The sequence below is a fragment of the Pholis gunnellus genome (genome assembly GCF_910591455.1).
Source record: "Pholis gunnellus genome assembly, chromosome: 6".
NCBI lineage: Eukaryota > Metazoa > Chordata > Actinopteri > Perciformes > Pholidae > Pholis > Pholis gunnellus.
Window position 1 is genome coordinate 20,653,416 of NC_136532.1, and position 20,292 is coordinate 20,673,707.

Here is a 20,292-nt window from a genome sequence, read left to right on the forward strand (position 1 = left end):
GACACTTATTACTATTGTCTTTGTGTAGTTAAGTCTTTCTTTTTGGGTGTTTGACTTATCTATCTGTTTGTATTGTCAGACCACTCCGTGTTTTGGCCCTTTTTATATTAACAAAGTTAATGAATGTCAGACATGGTCCTCTCAGGTTGAGTAATATTGGATGTGTGTCTTAATCAGGGGCATTATACTGTCAACTTAGATAGGGCTGAATGGGGATGCAATCAGTGCACCAATCAGTGATTAACCATTCAATGGTTAACCTGTGAATGATCACTGTTGTCCAGATGTCCTAGTGATGAACTCCTCCTATCCCACCATGTGTTCAAGGCCTTTATAAGTCGTACACAACCAACACTCTAGCTTCTTCCTCCTTCAGACCGCATTGCATTCTGTATAATTGAACCTTCACTGCGCAGAGAATAAATACTTTAAAGACAAACTTCTTTCCTCAATGTTTCTTAATTTCAGTATCATAGGGCTCACTCTGTACTATTGAACAGTTCTTTCCACAACAGTCTTCAGTCTTTAGACCAGAACTCTATCACCCTGCGCTAACTGAATGTATACCTCTTTTATCTTTTGCAGAAAAAAAAAACATTTACCTTTTAAAGCAGAAACAATAAAGTTCAAAATATATACTCATGTGCAAACATTTTCAAAAGTGGTTTCTGAATTAAAGCTTCATGAATGTTTCCGAGAACAACACCGCCATGAGGAAAAAGTAAAACAAACAGTGTGGTTTATGTGCATTAGCATTTTAATTGGACAAAGCAAGAAAACATTGATTACAGTAGCAGAGTCATCAGTTCTCAGGGGTAACACCTTTCTGAACAAAAGGGTCTGAAAATGTCCGTAGGCACTGCCTAATTAAAAAGAGTATCTTGTCAGCTAAAAGAAACCAGCTCTATAAGGCAACAGTTAAAATGTAGGCCTCCCCATTTCTCTGGCAAAAAGAGCAAGTGTAAAGGTTGAATCCACTCAGATTTTTTGATATAAAATACTGGCGTTTCAATAGATATTTAAAAACCATCATAAGTGTCAAACATGTTCACCCTTTAACATTTGAATTGTGTTACATTTTAAGTTTGCACAGCATGGCAATGCCGTTTTATCCCTGCATGGAAGAATTGTGTGTTGCACTGTGCCAGCGTCACGTCAGATAGTGCCACTCCGCTACGTTCAATGTTGGAGTTAACTGTCAAGTTATCAAAACAAAAAAGAAAAGCAAGCACCCACAGTTAACAGTAGCATTTTACTTACATTGTTCCAAATGAATTCATGGTTATTTACATGTGGCGAAAAGATTTGAGGCTGTCCGAAAGATATGAAGGAGAAATGGAATGCAAAAAAGAAAAACACTCTTGAAGTCAAATTTGTCCCAAGTACAAGAGAGGAAAAAACTGTGCAATATTTATCTGCCCTTACAGAGAAACAGCAGTGGCAACAATCCCTGCAATTGATTTTAATCCAAGAGAAAATGAGAACAAATTAAACAGATTTCCATTCCTCAAATAATAACTAAGGTTCATAACTTAGCACGATTCAGACTTTTAACAGTTTCTCAAAAAGAAAAAAAAAAGAAGACAACCCTCGGTGGCTGTCTGAGAGGAAAGATGCGAAAATGGAAGCAATTTGTAAAACCCGAAAAAAAAAAAAAAATTCCAAAAGTTTCTCCTTTACAGTTTTATACTCATTTACAGTTAACTTAAAAATGGTAAGAGCCCTGGTCCATGGCCAGTCTCCCCTACCACAAAGGGTGTAAATACCTGTGTGGGTCAAATCGCACCTCCCTGGCTCCAGTTACCTCCCCCCTCCCCACCCGCCCACCCCCATGAAATATCATTTACATCTCCTATAGATGTCAACCTTCTCATTAGGTTCCACATCCCAGTAAAAGTCTTAGTCCTGCCACAAATGGAGGCGGTGTTACACAGCCCCGCGGGGCACCGTACAGCCAATAAGAAGCTGTTGGTTGAAAAATCTCCCACCCTGCCCACTTATCAGTGTGTGGGGTATCCTGCGGCTCCCATACCGGGCTGGTTGGCTAGCATACTCCCATTCAATCCCTGTGTAGGCTCCATAACCCCACCGTTACTGATGGCGCTCATGCCAGTCCACCCAGCACTGGCCGGTAAGTGACTGCAAAAGACGAGGTAAAGAGAGAGAGAGAGAGAAAAAGAGGGGGGGGGGGGGGGGGGGAGGGACAGAAAGACAAAATGCCAGCAGGTTAGAGGAGACAAGGCGAAAGGGAGCCAAAGGGTTTATATTAGAGCTACTAGAATCTGGACAGGCTAGAATGAGAACAAGAAGGCAAACAGAGTTATCAGAGGTTGTGAGGGTGAGGCAGGCTGGGCAAAAATCAAGCTAGCAAAGAGAAAAGAAAAACAAACAGAGAGTGGAGGGTTCTTCAGAGGAGCCAAAGGTAAATGTCATTTGATTAAATATGGGTGGACAAGCAGACGTAGAGCACAGAGGCTAAGCGCAGCGAGCTAAATATTCCTTTTAACGACCCCCCCCCCCCCCCCCCCTCCCTCCCAACTGTCGATAAAAACAGCGTGGCTCATTTTCATTGCAACACTATGTTTGGCCACAAGGTATAAAAACGTAAATTCTCACCTAACACACATTGTATTTTAAGTCTTTCATGATTTCTCTAATAAATCTAATGTCTAAGTTCAGTGTGGAGATAACAGCTTATTCAGGATAAAGTATCATCTTCAAATTTCAAGTCAAGAGACGGCTCGCCTCTTTTTCTGGATTTGTGCATTTACTGTACATTCGACGATCAAACACACTATCACTGCTTTCATTACCTCACACCTTTGTACAGAGCCTATTTATACAGCTGGTCGCCAAGAATTTTAGACTGTCGACAACATATGGCCTCTCCTTTATTTTTCTTCGGTGCACAAAATGTCACTGCACATAGGCTGTCTAAATAAAAACAAAGTTTGATAACAACCTACAAAAGATATTTAACATGTCCTACTGACATTCATATACAGATCAGATCCTCAGATGTATGTAGAAATAGATCAATGAAATCAAAAGGAAAATAATGTAAAAATCTATGACATGAATGTAGACAAACAAAAACAACTGAACAGCCTTAAAGAACACAGTCTTTACACACAGTAGGCAGTCGTACAAAAAGGGAAATGAATTCTTCAACATCAAACCATCCCCGGCTGTGGACAGTAAGTGAAAACTTTGTTCTGGGCTGTGAGCATTCATCTTGTTCGGTCACTTTAGTCAGTTATCTTTAAATGTATTGAAATTCAAGAAATAGGCTTTGAGCTAGTTTAAGGCAGTTTTCTTACAAATCCTTTTTGGGAACAAACTAGAGTTTGAACTATTATGCGCTATAATTCAAGAAACATTTCGGAACAAAACCCTTCAGTTATTAGGATGTGCTGTGCACAGCGAGAAGGTATGACTGGAACATGATTAACAACAAAATTAAAGTTCAGATTGTTCTGTGTGTGTGTAAGTGTGTATGTCTCAATCTTCTCGAGAGATGAGTAAGGTGAGGGGCTGGCGAGGGGAAGAGACAGGATGTGGGTTTCGGCGGAGGGAGGTCACGGCTCCCTCCTGTGGCCAGAGCTGGCTCTCGCTGCCCCGGTCTTGAAGGGGGGACTCTGGTAGCGCTGGAGTAGAAGGAGGCGGTGAAGGGGAGCCCTGTGCACACCGTGCTACTTACTTGAAGCCCTGCTGGTTCCAAGCCTGGCCGTAGACACCGTAGGTGGGGACCTGCCACCCGTTCGGGACATACTGGCTGATCTGGGGCCCGTTGCCGTACCACTGGCCCCACTGGCCGTAGGGCTGGGCTGCCGCAGGGAAGCTCATCTTGTTCTGCTGCAGAGCACAACAATATTCACTTTGACAAATGATGGGACATTAACAGATTAACACAGTATTAAGATCACAGAAAAATGCAATCTAACTATTCGCTTTATGTTCCATGCCCTATTTTCTTGCACTTGAATAATGACAGCCTACTTCATGTGAAGCTCAAATCTCCCTTCGACATTAAATTAAGGAGGCATGCTTCACCGTCCTTGTAATTATGTGGTTCAACACTTCCTGGGTTTCAAAATCGACTGATGTTATTCGTAATACAGACTCAGGATACACAGCAGCACTACCATATGTCATCTTCTGCTTATGGACTAGCAACTAGTGGCTTTCTTTAAAACAACATGTACAGTATGTGCGTCCTTACCTGGGGCAGAGGCATCTGCTGCATCGGGTTCATCATGTCCGGGGTCTCTTTACCCCAGTAGCATTTGACTATATGGCCCTCTATTGAGGTGCCATTCACGGAGACAATGGCATGGGCTGCTGACTCATGGGAGTTAAACCTGGACAGAAACAGAGGGAGAAAGAGACCACGGAGCTCTCGATCAAGGTCCTCATGATCTAGAGCACTGCATGTTTTGTCTCCATCCTTGTAGTGAAATACATTCTCCCTGCATCCAAAGCTGCAGTCCTCCATTAAATGGCTAGAATAAGAGTCTGCAGGACCCGCAGCAGGAGCCTGTGCACCACACTTTGAAGTAGAAAGGGAAGTAAATATGAAAAGTCCACATACCTCACAAACGAATAGCCTTTGTCTGGGAAAACTCTGATTTCCATGATTTGTCCAAAGGGAGAGAAGGTCTGTCTCATCAGTTGCTCTGAAGGAACAAACAGAAAGGGAACATTAAAAACACTTGCCGCTTTAGAAATGTTGCATACCAACATCCTCAGGTACGAGTCTCTTGGTGATTTTAGATTAAATTCATAGGCCAGTCACCATTTTGCTGATGACGCCACAGAGCTTTAGAATGACCCCTCTGAGCAGAATAAACTCATTGATTATTTGAATAATTTTTAGCTGACACAGGCATTACTTTATCAACAATTCCCCTGAAAAGACTAAAATCCCCAATAAATGAATCCTGCTACCAAGTGTCGTCCGTGTTGCCAGCGTAACAAAACTAAAAAAACTCTGAAGAGAAATACTGACACATTGGGAAGACATTTCTTTCACTAACATGAACACAGCCAGTGAAGTTCACTCTGACTGCATTTTCAACACCTGGACTTAAAATAAAGCATCTCTGAGCCAGTTTGATTTCTGCTTCGTTAGTTTGACAAGCTGAGTGTGATATAGGATGCACACACTGACCAGTTGTTTATCGATTAGAGAATGTTAATTAAATAAAAGGAATACCAACTAATTTAATCTGCCAAATAAATGTATATTATATAGTTCCAGGATCTTTTTTAGGGTGATGATGTCATCAAATGTGACGACAGACATTCTAAGCTTCATTGAAAAACCTCAGAAGAAGCTTTGGACGTAGGATGTGGTGACACATTCAACTTGTTAGTGGGATCAATGTATTGTTGGGTTTGGCCTCAATGGAATGATGTTGAATAATTAAATAAAATAAAAGATTAAGTAAGAACAGCCTCACTCTTTAAAGTGGTGCTCACTTGCATTTGTCAGTATTAACATCTTATTTGCCATTTTATTGATTTCATCTCTTTGACCCATTTGCTGTATCTACCTGATACTATCACTGTCATACTGATGGTACTTCTAAAAGTATTCATTACCTGTCAGTCCTGTGCTGACTCCGCCACAATACACAGTGCAGTTACTGGGGCTGGACTGACTCACTACTTCATCAAAGGATAGGTGCTTGGAGTTACCTGCCAGAGGAGACAACAGACATTTCTACCGTTAACACATGAACCCAACGTCCCGTGTAAACGAGCAAAACGTGCATATTCATCATGACGACGCACTTTCATAGGTGGTCTTTGGGGCGGGGGGCTTTCTTGTGGCCCAGTTAGTTCGAATCTGTCTGCCTCCTAACCACTGACCACCCATCTGCTGAATGGCGTTCTCTGCGTCCTGGAACAGGGAAAGGGACTCGTTAATCCATCGAAATCTGACGTGACGTTGCAGTAAGGTTAATAATTTGGTGAGTGATGTCTCTGTACGAACCCATTTGTTGAAGAAAGACACAAAGCCGTAGCCTTTAGATTTCCCTGTAGCCATATCTTTCACAACACGAGCATCTCTGTGGACAAACACATCAGCAGGAGTACATTGAAAACGTGCAGCGCGACACAGAGCTTGACAGAAATAGAAATCTAAAACAATAATGGTTGAGCTTTAAAAGCTCTTCAATTGAAATTCCCCCACCCTCTATGTATTGTATTACACAATAATTCTTACTTTTTAAAGTATGAGGAACAGAGAATAATACCACTTCCTGTTCATTTTCTTCCGTTAAGCGTTGCTTTAATCATCGTTGTCAGTAAATCCTGATACTTACGATATCCTGCCAAATGGACCGAAGGCAGCTTTGACGTCTTCTGTAGTTATTTCTGGGCTGAGGTCTCCAACGAAGACATGAAAGTGATCTACGGGGACACACACACACACACACCGTTTAGACATGGAGTATGTTACAATACACAGTCTAGTACTTTCTTCCAGTATTGTGACTTCCTGCTCATTATAATCACTGTTAGTAAACAGGCCGAGGACAGAAGGCCACGTCCAGACAAGTGGATAAAAAGACAATGAAAATATTTAAGAATATGCAATAAAAATGTTTTCCAATTCATTAACATTACTTATAAAACATTTAGAGCACTTTGTTTTACAAAAATATGGAATGTTTTGTTTTATAACTGAATTTAATCACTTCCTTTGATGAAAGAAAAAAGTGAGATGTTTTGTTACATCAAATTAATTGAAATTCATCACATTTCTTATATCTTATTAGCAACAGAAATTTGACTTAAATTGCGAAAAACATGTAAAAAAAATAAAAAATAAAAAAAAAGGGATTTCTGTGTAGATTTCTACATGAAGAAGTATTATCTCCACTGGAAAGCACTTGTACTTACTACTTGTGTCTTTTTTCTGGCTGGTTGGCGTCGTGGCCCAGTTGACTTTGACCTCCTGCAGATTGGGGCAGAGAAAGAACAGGCCAGGTGGGGTATGTTTACATCACTTACATTAACACCTGGATACCTCCACTCTAAGAGTATGTGATTTAAAAGCTGACCTAACATTATTTAAAATATACTTTAAAAATGTTTTAATTTAATCTAGTGAGATATGGTGCCTTATCACTCACTTCTGTCTTGTGTAAATTTAGCGACAAGAAAATTAATCTCGTCTCAAATCTTCAAACATAAAAACAAACTACAACTGGAATACCACAAAGATTTTAAAAAACAACCATGATATGATACGAAGTGGGTGTCGATTTAATGTTTAAACACCACAATGGGAGTCATAAGACCACAACAACAAATGTTCTCTTCTGCCGTGGTTGTCAATGAAACGTATCAGCTCTGTAGGTCTGCACCTAATCCATTAATCTGATGATTATTTTTTTGATTAGTCTTAATTCTAAAATAAAGTAAAATGTAATGTCAGTTTAAGTCATTTTCATACACATGAATGGCTGTTTAAGTAAACAGAACAGGACCGGTTTGGCTTTCTGAAGTGTTCTGCAGAGCCGCTGTACTGTTGCGAGTTTACAGAGCACCACATTGTCTACAATAATACCACACTAGAGGATCAGGGGTGATGGTTTTTAACTGCAGCTTGTTGTCTGGGGGAATGCATGCTTTAACCGAGCGCAGCGCTTTATGCAAAGTGCCAACAATTTTAATTAAAAATGTTATTTTAACGGTTTGCTCTATTGTTCTAGATAACCCGACATTATCCAGCTCCTCCCAGACTTTTTGTTTTGCCACCTTTACAATGTAGCTTACATGGTGTGGAAGACTTTAATGGACGGAACAGCACTGGCTTGTTTAGAATCAACATTGTCAGTGTTTTTTTTCCTTGCCAAATATTTTATATAATATTTTGCTTAAAACACTAAGCCACACGATGATAAAAATCCTCCAGCCCTCACACCACAGCTTCATATGTTTTAAGAAATCCTATTTTAACCAATTTTACCAACATAGAGATAGCTTTCTGGCAGTAGTGATGTTCAAGATCTAATTTAGTCCCTTGCTCCAGCAACTTCCCCTTCACAGTAAGAAAACTAATCTAATCTCCGGCTGGAAACGTGAAGTATCTAATCAAACTAATTAATGGATTATAAATGCTAGCAGTAAACTAGTAGTTGTTTATATTTAGAAGGCACACAGCCCATTTCCAAAGACCGCCCGTCCCCACTCACCCTGTAGACACGATAGCTTACCTTACCCATTATTTTCCTTCCATTCATGGCTGCCAATGAGGCAGCGGCATGCCTGTGGTCATAGAACTCCACAAAGCAGTACGGATCATTTCCAGCGGTCTGTCAATGGGAGAACAAGACTGATATTGAATCCACAGCAAAGGGGGAGAATTTAATCACTGCAGATGACAAGAGCCATCCACTGTAGTTTGGAGTGTCAGGCCTGATGTAATAGACTGGGAGAACAAAATCAATTTCACACACATAATGTAGATTGAGACTTTCACAAGCAGCACCATCACCTCTCAGGCCACTGTTGACTGTAACAATATACACCAGAGAGGATTACACTCACATCCACTATCATTTTACAGCTCTTGCAGGGTCCTATCTGTGTGAAGACCTGCAGGATGAGGGGCTCGGTGACATCCCTGGACAGATTCCCCACATACCTGCAAACAAGGAGCGAGATGAGGGGAGGGGGGGGAATTGAGTCTTTGTCAAACAGGAAGTAGCAATCAAACAAAGGCTAGTTAACCGGGCTAGCTACAACCCACAACAATTCATTACATTAACATAAAAACAATGATGGTGGACTAAATATTATTGGGGATGGTCTCAATCCCACACAAGATAACTCGAGTGTGGCCGCTCTAACACGAGCTGTCCCGGGCCGTCTCTCTCCGAGCGTTGACGTGGCTCGTCTGCCAGCTAGCTAAAGCTAGCTACAGATAGCCGGTTCATGAGGGCCTCATGCTAGCTGGGTTGGCAACAGACGGCACTCAGATTACATCCACTCTGCGAGGGTCTGGCTAACGCCTGTCTGCTAAGAAAACGCTAATAAAACACGAATATTGAAGTGGATAAGTATACTCATACAATAAAAAGGCGTTCATTGTAAAAGAAGCGACCGGTTAGCTGCGTTTGGTATCTTTGGCTAATGATAACTAGCATTAGCTAGCCATTCAGTTTCATTTTCAGGTTCCGTCTATTTATACGAGTAAATCAAACAACTTCTCGCTAAAAATCATAAATCCAACATGTGTACTGTATTTACACACGTTGCTGTTTCCCCCCATGCTAAAGATATCACGAATTAAATGTTAATTTGTTACAAAATGATAGGGTTTTACAGTGTTTAATTGAAACAACAACGTGGAAACATTTCGGACAGTAGTTACACTGAGCCTTCCCTCTCCAGGACATAGACGGCGCCGCTGTTACTCACAAGGTTCTGGGTTGATCGTCCTCCATCATCAAGGTTTAGTGGTCGCGTCCTGAGAGCTTCTTTAATCCAATGACATACAAATGGTTTGTGCTGAACTTGAGCGACCGTGAACGTAAAAGGCTATTAATCTACTATTTAATGATAAATCGGTGGCCGATTCTGCTCTCGCACACACACCACAGACAGCCTCAGTCTGATGCAAACAATAGGAAGTTGAAGATGGCGGAGGAGCGGCGTCAGCAGCGTCAACCTGCGCGCTGAAATGAAGCCACAATCAAGCGCTCTTTCTCCCACACACACACACAAAGATGTGCATCTACGTTTTTATGGCATAAGATACAAAACACAGCGAGTTTTGTATCTTTGCATAACAGCGTAGAATGCTTTTCCCAATTATCCTATTTGTGGTAATAGCTTAATCAACCATGATGCAAAAACGTTAAAGAAATTACAACTGGACACATCTGTGAAACGCACCGTTGACCCAGTAAGTTACACAATAATGCAACGTGTACGTCGATTAGAACATGGGAGTTATTTGCTACAGTTGCGACATTTTAGCAATTTATTTTTCAATATTAGTTGCCAAAGCAAAATCAGTGCGCCGCCCGGGAATCGAACCCGGGTCGCAAGAATGGGAATCTTGCATGATACCACTACACCAGCGGCGCAGCCACAATGTTTATGGGGGACTACTATATATGAACGATCTATCCATAGACAATATAGATCAATAGTTAACGAGGCAGAAGTAGAAAAAAAGAAATAGAAGAAATAGTGTAAAACATTGTAGACTGTGGTGCATCAAAGGTGAATGAACTCAACATTAGCGTAAAGGTAATGTTGCAGAATCATAGGGGAAGAATGCATGTGATAAAAAAAATCCATTCAACACCTATGATTCTCAACCGGAGGAAGGCAGCATTTTTCTCTCTAAAACAATTAATGAAAAAAAAGAAGACGAAGAAGAAGAAAAAAGGTCAGTCTCACCATCATCGCACTCGAAGAAATCATGAATCTCCCTTTTGTTTTGTTTTGTTTTGTTTTGTAAGGGGATAGGGTACTCTGGTCCACACTCCACTACAGTAGGTGGCGGAAATGCACCGTTCACTGGATGCCATCCGCCATAAAATTTAAAAGAAGAAGAAGAAGAATCGCACTCGAAGAAGAAGAGTTCGTTTTTGGAGGAAACATGGCTTCCCCTGCCGGTTGTGAGCATTATGTACGCAGCTGCTTATTGAAAGTGAGTTAACATTTTTAAATGTATTGTTTATATTTTCCTTACATGCATGATGGAGGCATGTTAATGTTTAATATGCCTCACTGTGACTCTGCTACAACGAATAGTGCTGCTGTTTCACTCTGTATAACCACTCACAGCTAGCATAGCTAACCTACTAACTAACGTTAGTTAACGTGGTTACTTAACCGCTCGCTGGTGTTGTAACACGGCAGCTGACTAGTTATGACATATTAGTTAGTGTCTCTTACCTTTATTGTATGTTGATATTATGGAAATAGTGAGAGCTTTAGAGTGTAGTGAGTAACATGTCATTACTTAGCTTATCACTGACTATGTCAAACCTTTCTTTTAACGTCCAGTTTTGTTGCAGCAGATACATGTTGTTGAGCTGTGATGAGACTATTTCACACGTTTCTGTGCACTGCAGGCGCCTTGCTGTGGTAAACTGTACGTGTGTCGGCTGTGCCATGATGCAGAGGAGAACCACCAGATGGATAGATTCAAAGTCAGAGAGGTGCAGTGCTCTGAGTGTCAGACAGTGCAGCAGGTAAAGAACAACTCCAACGTCAGCTGTAGCTGTACCACTAAGTGATGTTAAATGTCACTTGTTTCCCTTTTGGTTTTCATGTTGTTTTTGTGTATGCAGTGGTTAAAAGAATGGTACAAATTAAAGATGTCCCTCTTGTAGGCCCAGCAGACTTGCCAGCAGTGTCATGAGCAGTTTGGGGAGTATTACTGTGACATTTGCCACTTGTTCGATAAGGATAAGAAGCAGTACCACTGCCAGCCCTGTGGAATATGCAGGTGAGCACTAGTAGAGTTTATACATCATAAACACGTAGTGACTTCTATTTAGGCTATAATCCTAACAGGGATCTGGGTATTTGGAGAATAAAAGTACAAATGTCTCAAGGTGAAACCAAATTCATTTGCAGAATTTCACCCAGTCTTTTATTTAAAATGTTACTTTGAGCCACATGACGAAGCCTGAATGTTCTTTGGTTCAAATAATTGTAGCCTACTCATAACATTGAATGTAACATGAAAGGCTAGGCCAAGCAAGGGCCTGTTATCTCAGCCTGAATGCATTATTTGGTCTCATTTACGAATTATTCAACATGTGTTTAATATATAATATTATATATCTTTGAAATGGCTGGTTTACTTATTCAAGTTAATATAAAGTGATGCGGAAATCTGCCATACTACTGATCACGTTGATATTTAATGTCGTCAGTTGTTATGTCATACATGAGGTAATTGTCGTCTGTGACGTTGTGTTTGGACCCTTACAGGATTGGGCCCAGGGAGAAGTATTTCCATTGTGAGAAGTGCAATCTGTGTTTAGCTCAGGATCTGAGGGGAAAACACAAGGTGATTATTAGCCTGTATTGTTTCTGTGTGATGAGCAAATGAGTGTCCTCACTGCTGTTACTTACATTTATCTTTTATGTTTCAGTGTGTTGAAAACGTTTCGAGGCAGAACTGCCCAGTGTGTATGGAGGTAATGAATCACATATTCGATGACGGGCTGTTGATTTGTTTATGCGTTTCATTACCTTCTCTAGGATTTGACATGATTTTCTCTTGTGTGCTCAGGATATTCACACGTCCAGAATTGGAGCTCATGTTCTTCCATGCGGCCATCTTTTACACAAGTATGACTCATTATTGATGATGTAGACAAATAAATCTAAATATTATATTTTCTAGTTAGTCCTATATCATCATTGAATAGATATTATATTTAGTAATCGTATTTCAGGGTGTGTTCTGATATAAAGCTGTTTATTAAATGTTAACGTGTTTGTTTACATTCTCTGCAGGACCTGCTTTGATGACATGGTCAGAAAAGGGTACGTCTAATAATTCCTGTTTCCTGGTTATTCTATAGTTGAGTAAAACACGGTCTTGTTCCGTGTTAACGTATTATTTATTTGGCATAAATGTTTCATGCGTTGCTCGAACAATTGAGTCCTGCATCAGTCATTGGTTTTCATGTCTTCTTATTTAATATGATTCCATCCAAAGTCTGACTGAAACTAACACAAAGTCGGTTTCCACCACTGAACATTTGACTATTTGTTAACTTCAGACACCGTGACGATGTGAGGAAAAGCTGATCTCTGACCTGCTGCATGTGTGCGTGGATTCACAGTGCTCAGGTTACTACAGTGCTTCCACTAAATACAATGTTTTTCTCTCATTTATTTAAGAGTGTATCGCTGTCCCCTGTGTATGCACTCTGCCTGGAAGATGGAGGACCACTGGGATCAGATGGACGAAGAGATTTCCCTGTCACCGATGCCCATTGAATACCAGGGTGCAACTGTCAAAGTAAGACCTCAGCAATACGATCAAATTAACATTTATCATTGTAATTTAGTCATAAGAAGTGTTGAATTACTGATATGACATCCCCATTTGTTTCCATTTCATTCAATCCAATTTGTACAACTCAATAGAGATGGGACTTTGTAATTGTTGTGATTAATCATCCACTTGGTTATCTTTTCATGTAATCCATTACTTTTGTTTTTCCTCATTATAGATTATATGTAACGACTGCCAAGCCCACTGCACGGTGCCTTTCCACGTGCTGGGGATGAAGTGCAGCAGCTGTGACTCCTACAACACTGCACAGGATGGGGGACTCATCCAACGGTCTCCTCAACAACAACAACAACAACAACAACAGCAGCAGCCAGAGCAGGACGCTGAGCAGAATGCTGAGCAGGACGCTGAGCAGAATGAGGCAGAAACAGACACGGAGCCAGAGCAGCAAGATCAACCTCAGTCGCTTACACCAGATTAAGAATTGACCTTTGTACTTTAGACGTTTGGCTGGTTCACTTACTTGTACCGACTTACATTGAGTGTAACAGTTGACTCAGCCAATATTCCTAGATTGTACATATTACAAAAAAAAAATGTTTGTATCTGCTTATCCTCTTCAGGACTGGAACCTTTCCCAGCATGCACTGGGTGAGGTGAAGTGTATCGGGCTATCGCAGGATTCACACACTTACACCGACAGGCAATCTGGAGTCATAGTGCATCTGACCACCCAGGAGGGACTTACTGGTGACAGTCTAACCTCTGAGCCACTGTGTGGCACCATGATGACAATAAAGAATGAGCAGGTTAACTACTACTGGTGGTGGATCAGAACAATTGTGATTGTTTTCTGTTAAGTTCAGGGACTGTGTCATTCTGCTGTACATCCTATTTAAATGTTCTACATTGTGTTAACATAGGTGTGTCAGCCTGGAATACACACAGTCCTTTATCTGCCTGCACAACTATACTTAGCACCAGTTTTATAAGTTTGTCAGACCCAAATAGAAATCTGCCTCAGGCAGACGTCAGAGTGCTTAACGACATAGTGAGCCTGTCGTTTAACTGACATACTGGCGGTATGGCAATACAAACCATCCTATGCACCATATGATGGAAATAAAATTCAGGATTTGTGAAAAGTGGAACTGACACACAGGGTGACTAAAATATATGGAGATGCATTCAACTATCTAGAAAAGTGCACTTTTTAATTTAGCTGCTTTTTTTGTTAAGATGCCCATTCAGTCCAATAATAAACAGACCGTCGTTCTAAATCAAACAACCATATAATAATTAATACGTTTAATTAATTATTATATGGTTTAGTTTGATTTAGGTGTCATATTGCCTATCAAATTGTTGTTTAAAGCTGTAATCCAAATACAAACAAAAGCATTGCCTCGTCTTGTTTCTTGTTTTTCTTTTACACCCGTCATGTTATCTACTTGTTTGAATCGGTTCTGTTGTCAAAAACTAAAGTATAAATACTTCATTAATGACTGTTAATGTATCTGTATTTAAAATTTTTATTTATTGGGCCTTTTAAACCAGCTCGTTTTCAAAAGCCAGATAATAAGATGACAGTATGGTCTGTGGCATTGGACATATGTTCCAAGTATTGCCTGTTTAAGATATAATGGGCATAATTCCAACTGCAACACATTTATTGAGTATTTCCTTCTCATAACAATCCGCCCACTCCACTGAGTTCAAGTCTGCAAACAGAGTGACAATTTGACAATTCTGTCTGATATCAGGCAATACATACAGTGCTGTAATTTCTAGTATGGCTGCTGTGACATAAGGCCTTTGATTGCTTTTTGTGTTTTTGTTACATTTTACAATGACAGTAATACAAACTCAATAAACAGGATTTTACAAAGCTGTTGTGTTCTGAACCCATCATTGAATTACAGATGAGAACATTTAATCACATTTTAGTTTTCAGCTGCTCATATGTTTGTGTAGCAGTCAGGTAGACTAGCACTATTATTAAAAAGAAATCATAAAACAGATCATACTTTCATGTTGCTTTAGCTGACACATTTCCTTAAAGTTGATTTCACTGTAACAAGTTTGTGTGGGAAAAACTAATTCATATTGGTTCCAATCAGGTCTTTGCACCTTTTATTGCAATTCCAAATGATTTTTATGAAATTAAATCAGTTTTTTTTTAAGGAATTGCTCACAAAAATGCATTAACATGCATTTAACATAAATGTAACTCCTGACAAAATTAGCATTGTACAGCATGAAACTACCCACGGTATATATAGTAGTTAAACCTTGACCAGCAACACCATTAAATTGCTGTATGCTGCATGTTAATGTTTCAGAAATAAAAATCCAAAACTATACCATAATTTAACAGTGACAGGGACCATTCTGCCTGCTGGTAAATCATATTTTAAATTCATACAGGACCTTTAAATACAAGTAATGATTATTTTTGATTGTCATCTCCTTGATTCTCCTGTGTCTCCACTCTTAGGGTGGGAAGAGTTGCAGCTCACACAGTTTAGGAGGTCAGACACCTGACGGAGCAGAAGCAGAAAAGGAGATCCTGGAGCCTCAGACAGAAGACAAAGGCCGACAGTGAGGGGACGGACGATAACACAACTGCTTGACTGGCTACAACAGGAAGCATGAGATACGTTTTTTTGCTACCTCTCTCCCCTTTAACTTCATCTCCCTCCTTCACACTTCCTCTTTGTTCCTCTGTGATCTATCCTCACTCTTTCATCTCTCATCACATCTCAACTTTTCTCTCTATCGTTTAACCATCTATTCTTTCCATCTTCCAGACTGCCCTGGGTCTTCCTAGGATACACCGAGCTCCTGTCTCTCTCCTTCTGTATGATTTCATGTTTGCTTCTTCCCCGAAGTCTTTGTGCCTCTCTCTCTCTCTCGCTCTCTCTCTCGCTCTCCGCTCTCTCTCTCTCTCCCCTCTCTCTCTCTCCCCCATATCTTTCATAGATGGGAGATTTAGGGTCTATGTCCTCCTGTCTTTCATCTTCACTGGAAAAAAAAAGTCAAAGGAATTGTGTTAATCTGACTTTATTCAAATCCTTAAAATATCAGACAGTCTTTATCTTGCATCCTTTCAATACTTCTGTTTACCATCTGCCCTCCCCTTCTTTATCTTCTATCATTTACCCATTCACTATTCCTCTTCTTCGCCGTTAATCCATCTGCGCTTCTTGTGCCTCGACTATTGTCGTTTACATCTTTACCCTTCTTTAATTTAAATGAGTCACATTTCTTCCTCTCCACACACTCGCCCACCCTTATAAGGACATGTTAAATGAAAGTAAAAGCCAAGTGCTACCTATGTACAACAATAACACGGAGTAACCTGAAGTAGAACTTAAACTTTGTGGTTGGATCACATGCTGTCTCCTCTTGGAGGATCCGGCTCAGGGGTCACGAACTGGAATGTGAAACAAACAGGAACACCAGCCAGGACGGGTCCCATTGCGATTGGCATGGGTGGGGCTGCCGAGAATTGTGGAGGTGTTGGTGTGATGATGTGTAGAGGAAAGGGTGGAGTGACACCCTGGGGGAATCTTAGGGATGCGGTGAGTGTGGTGACTTCTGGCTGATTTGTGCCACCAACAGCTATGGTTGTATCAGTTCCTGTACACACTGGGTGGAGTGAGCCCTCTGAATCTGGTGGATCGTCCACCGAGTCAGCGGTAATTGAGTCCCGTGAAGGATCAGAAACAGGCATGTCCTGGAAAACGTCCGTGCCCAGTGTAGTTTGTGAAGGATCATCTGGCATGAGCTCTATAGGGTTTGCGTCAGTGGAGATTTGGGGATCCTCGGGGTCTGGCAGAGCTGAAGTATTGAGCGTGGTTAGAAAAGGCCCTTCGTCTGCAAAGGGAAGCTGGGGGTCAGTCACCTCCATAACATTCGGCATGTCTGTCTCTGTAGCCGCTGGCGGCAGCGGCTCCTGTGGCGGCCCACAATGGGCGTCAATCTCCTCTGATGAATTTGACTCACTGGACTCTGATGAATTGGATGAATCCTCACTTTGACAGATCTGTTTTTGTAAAAAAAAGAATTGTTCTTAACATTTGTCACAAGTCCTCTTAGATTGCTTTTTCGTTGTTGAAGCAGAATAGTAGAGCTATACTCACTGGTTTAGACATCACCACAGTCACCATCAAGGCAGCGCAAAGTGTGGTCCTCAGAAATGCCATCGCTCTCTTTGCTGAAACAAATAAGCCATAAGCACTATATATAACGGTGGAATTATGCATCTACTGCATTTCAGAGGGGAATATTGTGCTTTTATCTCCACTACATTTACCTGACAACTACAGACAGTTATTCCGCGTATTTTGCAGATTATTCGTTATACTAAACATAAAACTTCCTAAAACATAATTCATTGCTCAGAGAAATCTACCTCTTATTAAGTCTGGAATTGAGTTTAAGATTGTATTTTACTATAAAAAGGTGAAACTAAAATCTGCCAGTGTGAAAAGAATAGTATTAGTAAAAGAAAGTGTATTTTAAAGTATTTTCTAAAATGAACTTTCCGGATTCCATTGTCGAAACCTGTTTCGTTCCGTTTCATGATACAGAGATTTTTACGTTTTTCAAACAAGTTGATTGACATCAAAAACAGGCTAAAATATTTCAACTATGCAAATTAATGTTTTTAGGACTCAATTAAATTATAGACAGAAATGTCTTCATGAGATTATGTGTTGTCCATATTGAACTGTACAACACTTATAAAGTAGTTTAAACCAGCGTCACCTCCAGCAGCTACAACAAAAATTAAATTAAATATCTTAAGATATATATACTTAAGAATAACATCCTGCATAACTCTTGATACTTTATTTAGTTATACTTAACATTCTGAATGTAGGACTTTTACATGTAGAGATTTTTTTTGGAGATCAATTGAAATTGAAAACTTAAACATCGAATAAAGACATCTTAGACACTTTTGCATGAGCTACAAAAAAGAAAAATCAAAAGTAAATTACATAGTATATTTAAGCTGTATTATTTTGAATATAGCATTCCTGCTTAAAGACCTACCTTGATATGTTGAGTGTCCTCTCATCCCTGCACACCATAAGGACTCAGCAAGTCTGAAGTGTCTCTGACAAAAGCAGAACACTAAATGAAAATCTTGTCTTTGTCATGCATCAGACATCTTTTTATATGGTTTTGTGTGGGTACAATAAACCAATAAGTCATCTGGTTCATATCTTTAGCATCATTTACTTCCGCCCAGTCTCACCAACAATTAAATATCATTAAATAGCCCAGACAAGCCTAAATTAAGGGTGCTGGAAATTCTTAGGGGATAATGAGACAATGACCACAACAGAAGTGCCTATTCATAAGCAAACATGTGGTTTGGAAATGAACAATGGGAAGAATCCAGTTTAGACTTTAAATACAGTCCGATGTAATTAAATAGCTTTTCTTCCATCAATCAAATATGCCATTTGTCCAAAGAAACAAAACATACCCTCTTGAATCCACCAGTCAAATGTCCCAATATTAGTTTATTACAGCAACTTTCAAGAGCATTTTTTAAAACTACTTTATATGCCCTCCATCTATAATAATGGGGCATATTATATATGCCGATCACATGTTTTACATTAAAAAGTTAATCTTTAAAGTACACATTGAACAAAAAGTTCAGAAATTTGTGTTTGGTAGATTATTTTTGTTGTAACATAGCTTCTTGACAATCTTACACCGTTGGAAAGCCCGTTTAGTTCCCTTATAAACGGAGCCTCATTTGTAAGGAACATGCATTTGTGGGATGAGCAGCAGAGCATGTGGGTTGCGCCCATGAAAAATGTGCCAAATCTTCTCTGCCAATGGCAAACTGCTTATTCTGCTGTTGCTATTGACTCGTTTGGTGTCGTTTTGTGGATTGGCTGATTGAAGTCTATCAGTAACAAGGCAGAAAGACATATTGGCAATTCATTCATTTAACAAGCAGGAGCCTCAGTAGGGTGTGGAAGAACTATACACAGCCATAACAGCCTGGCTCCTCATTCTGGTCACACACTGCTGTGGGATGGCATTCCACTCCTCAAGCAGGATTTGTCGCAAGTCAGCCAACGTGGTTGTGTTGGTGACTCTGGCATGAACGGCACACCCAAGCTGATCCCACAAGTGTTCAATGGGGTTGAGGTCAGGACTGTTGGCAGAGAATGAATGGCCTGCCAACAGTCCTGACCTCAACCCACTTGTGGGATCAGCTTGGGCGTGCCATTCGTGCTAGAGTGTGACTTTTTTTAAATGAATAAATTGCCAATATGTCTGGTTTCTTCCTCGTTACTGATAGACTTCAATCATCCAATCCACCAAACAAGAGTCAATAGCAACAGTAGAATAAGCAGTTTGCCATTGGCAGAGAAGATTTGGCACATTTTTCATGGGCGCAACCCACATGCTCTGCTGCTCATCCCACAAATGCATGTTCCTTACAAATGGGGCACCATTTATAAGGGAACTAAACAGGCTTTCCAACGGTATAAGATGTATTGCCAAGAAGCTTTGTTACAACAGAGAAATAATCTAAACACAAATTTCCGAACTTTTTGTTCCATGTTTATGTAGCGATATGAAAAGCGTAGCATGTTAGTATAGAAGTAGGGTTTAACCTGAATAAAATTGTAATGCCTAAAAAAAAAATTATAAACTTAATCCTCACACATCACTTGATCAAAGTCTGTAGTAAAACCAGACTTCAGCTCTGTACTTAGGTACAGCAGTAGCTAAATGCTAAGACAAGAATGCTAATACTTAGTGCATGTTTCTCAACTGATGTTCACTCTTGGTTCAGCCAAGCTGAACTAACTTGATTTTACCATCTATCAAAAAGTCAATATTGTTGGTCTGACAGTAAACAATGCTGGAATAACTTCACAGGAGCAGGTGCAAAATGTAAACTTTTATTTAAAACTTCGCTTGCCCAAGAATCAACCTCAGCCCACAGAAGATGTCGCTTCCTGCAAAGAAAGAAAGCAAAGTCAGACCACCATCCCACAAGAACAGTAACAAAATTGGGAACCTTTTAGTTCATGGAATTTTTTGGAAGCCAACCTCTGGTTTGTCAGACTCTGGTGGGGCAGTCTGTGTAGTTGGGGTGGTCTCAGCTTTGTTCTCCAGGTCCGTCATACTGGTGCCATTCACTGCTGCTAGGCTAGCGCTCCTGCAGGAAGGAAATACGGAAGTAGTCCTGTGCTCTATATAATGGCAACTGTTGCAATTTGGGGCAAACA

The 20,292-nt window shown here is 40.3% G+C and overlaps 3 protein-coding genes across 4 annotated transcripts; 1 reads left to right on the plus strand and 2 right to left on the minus strand.

The window, feature by feature from the left end:
• Positions 1 to 746: 746 nt before the first annotated feature.
• Positions 747 to 9,629, minus strand: LOC306697111 (cytotoxic granule associated RNA binding protein TIA1-like). Of its 2 annotated transcripts, XM_079160857.1 has the most exons (12): positions 9,439 to 9,629; positions 8,566 to 8,662; positions 8,232 to 8,330; positions 6,913 to 6,967; positions 6,333 to 6,420; positions 5,999 to 6,074; positions 5,797 to 5,905; positions 5,605 to 5,700; positions 4,592 to 4,676; positions 4,223 to 4,361; positions 3,701 to 3,855; positions 747 to 2,139 (listed from the first exon to the last, which is right to left on the minus strand). In XM_079160857.1, the coding sequence occupies exons 1-12, from the start codon at positions 9,465 to 9,467 to the stop codon at positions 2,001 to 2,003; spliced, it is 1,167 nt and encodes a 388-aa protein (XP_079016983.1). In that variant the 5' UTR covers positions 9,468 to 9,629; the 3' UTR covers positions 747 to 2,000. The 2 variants fall into 2 exon arrangements, with proteins under 2 accessions (XP_079016983.1, XP_079016982.1); XM_079160856.1 differs by having other exon boundaries at positions 5,797 to 6,074.
• Positions 9,630 to 10,581: 952 nt separating this feature from the next.
• rchy1 (ring finger and CHY zinc finger domain containing 1) lies at positions 10,582 to 13,498 on the plus strand. The gene is made up of 9 exons (XM_079160956.1): positions 10,582 to 10,681; positions 11,109 to 11,228; positions 11,370 to 11,485; positions 11,977 to 12,055; positions 12,141 to 12,185; positions 12,281 to 12,339; positions 12,508 to 12,537; positions 12,898 to 13,018; positions 13,233 to 13,498. Exons 1-9 carry the CDS (start codon positions 10,631 to 10,633, stop codon positions 13,494 to 13,496), a joined length of 885 nt encoding a protein of 294 aa, XP_079017082.1. The 5' UTR covers positions 10,582 to 10,630; the 3' UTR covers positions 13,497 to 13,498.
• Positions 13,499 to 16,406: 2,908 nt separating this feature from the next.
• LOC306697186 (uncharacterized protein) lies at positions 16,407 to 18,191 on the minus strand (the record flags this gene model as incomplete). The annotated part of the gene is made up of 3 exons (XM_079160957.1): positions 18,080 to 18,191; positions 17,161 to 17,234; positions 16,407 to 17,063 (listed from the first exon to the last, which is right to left on the minus strand). Exons 1-3 carry the CDS (start codon positions 18,102 to 18,104, stop codon positions 16,407 to 16,409), a joined length of 756 nt encoding a protein of 251 aa, XP_079017083.1. The 5' UTR covers positions 18,105 to 18,191.
• Between the last annotated feature and the right edge of the window lie 2,101 nt (positions 18,192 to 20,292).

Coding starts and splice junctions, on each gene's coding strand:
- LOC306697111 (XM_079160856.1), bottom strand. CDS start 9,467: ATGATGGAGGACGATCAACCCAGAACCTT. Junction 8,331..8,565: donor GCTGTAAAATGATAGTGGAT/GTGAGTGTAATC, acceptor TCCCATTGACAG/ACCGCTGGAAATGATCCGTA. Junction 6,968..8,231: donor GAAGGAAAATAATGGGTAAG/GTAAGCTATCGT, acceptor CCCAATCTGCAG/GAGGTCAAAGTCAACTGGGC.
- rchy1 (XM_079160956.1), top strand. CDS start 10,631: ATGGCTTCCCCTGCCGGTTGTGAGCATTATGTACGCAGCTGCTTATTG. Junction 10,682..11,108: donor TACGCAGCTGCTTATTGAAA/GTGAGTTAACAT, acceptor TGTGCACTGCAG/GCGCCTTGCTGTGGTAAACT. Junction 11,229..11,369: donor AGTGTCAGACAGTGCAGCAG/GTAAAGAACAAC, acceptor TCCCTCTTGTAG/GCCCAGCAGACTTGCCAGCA.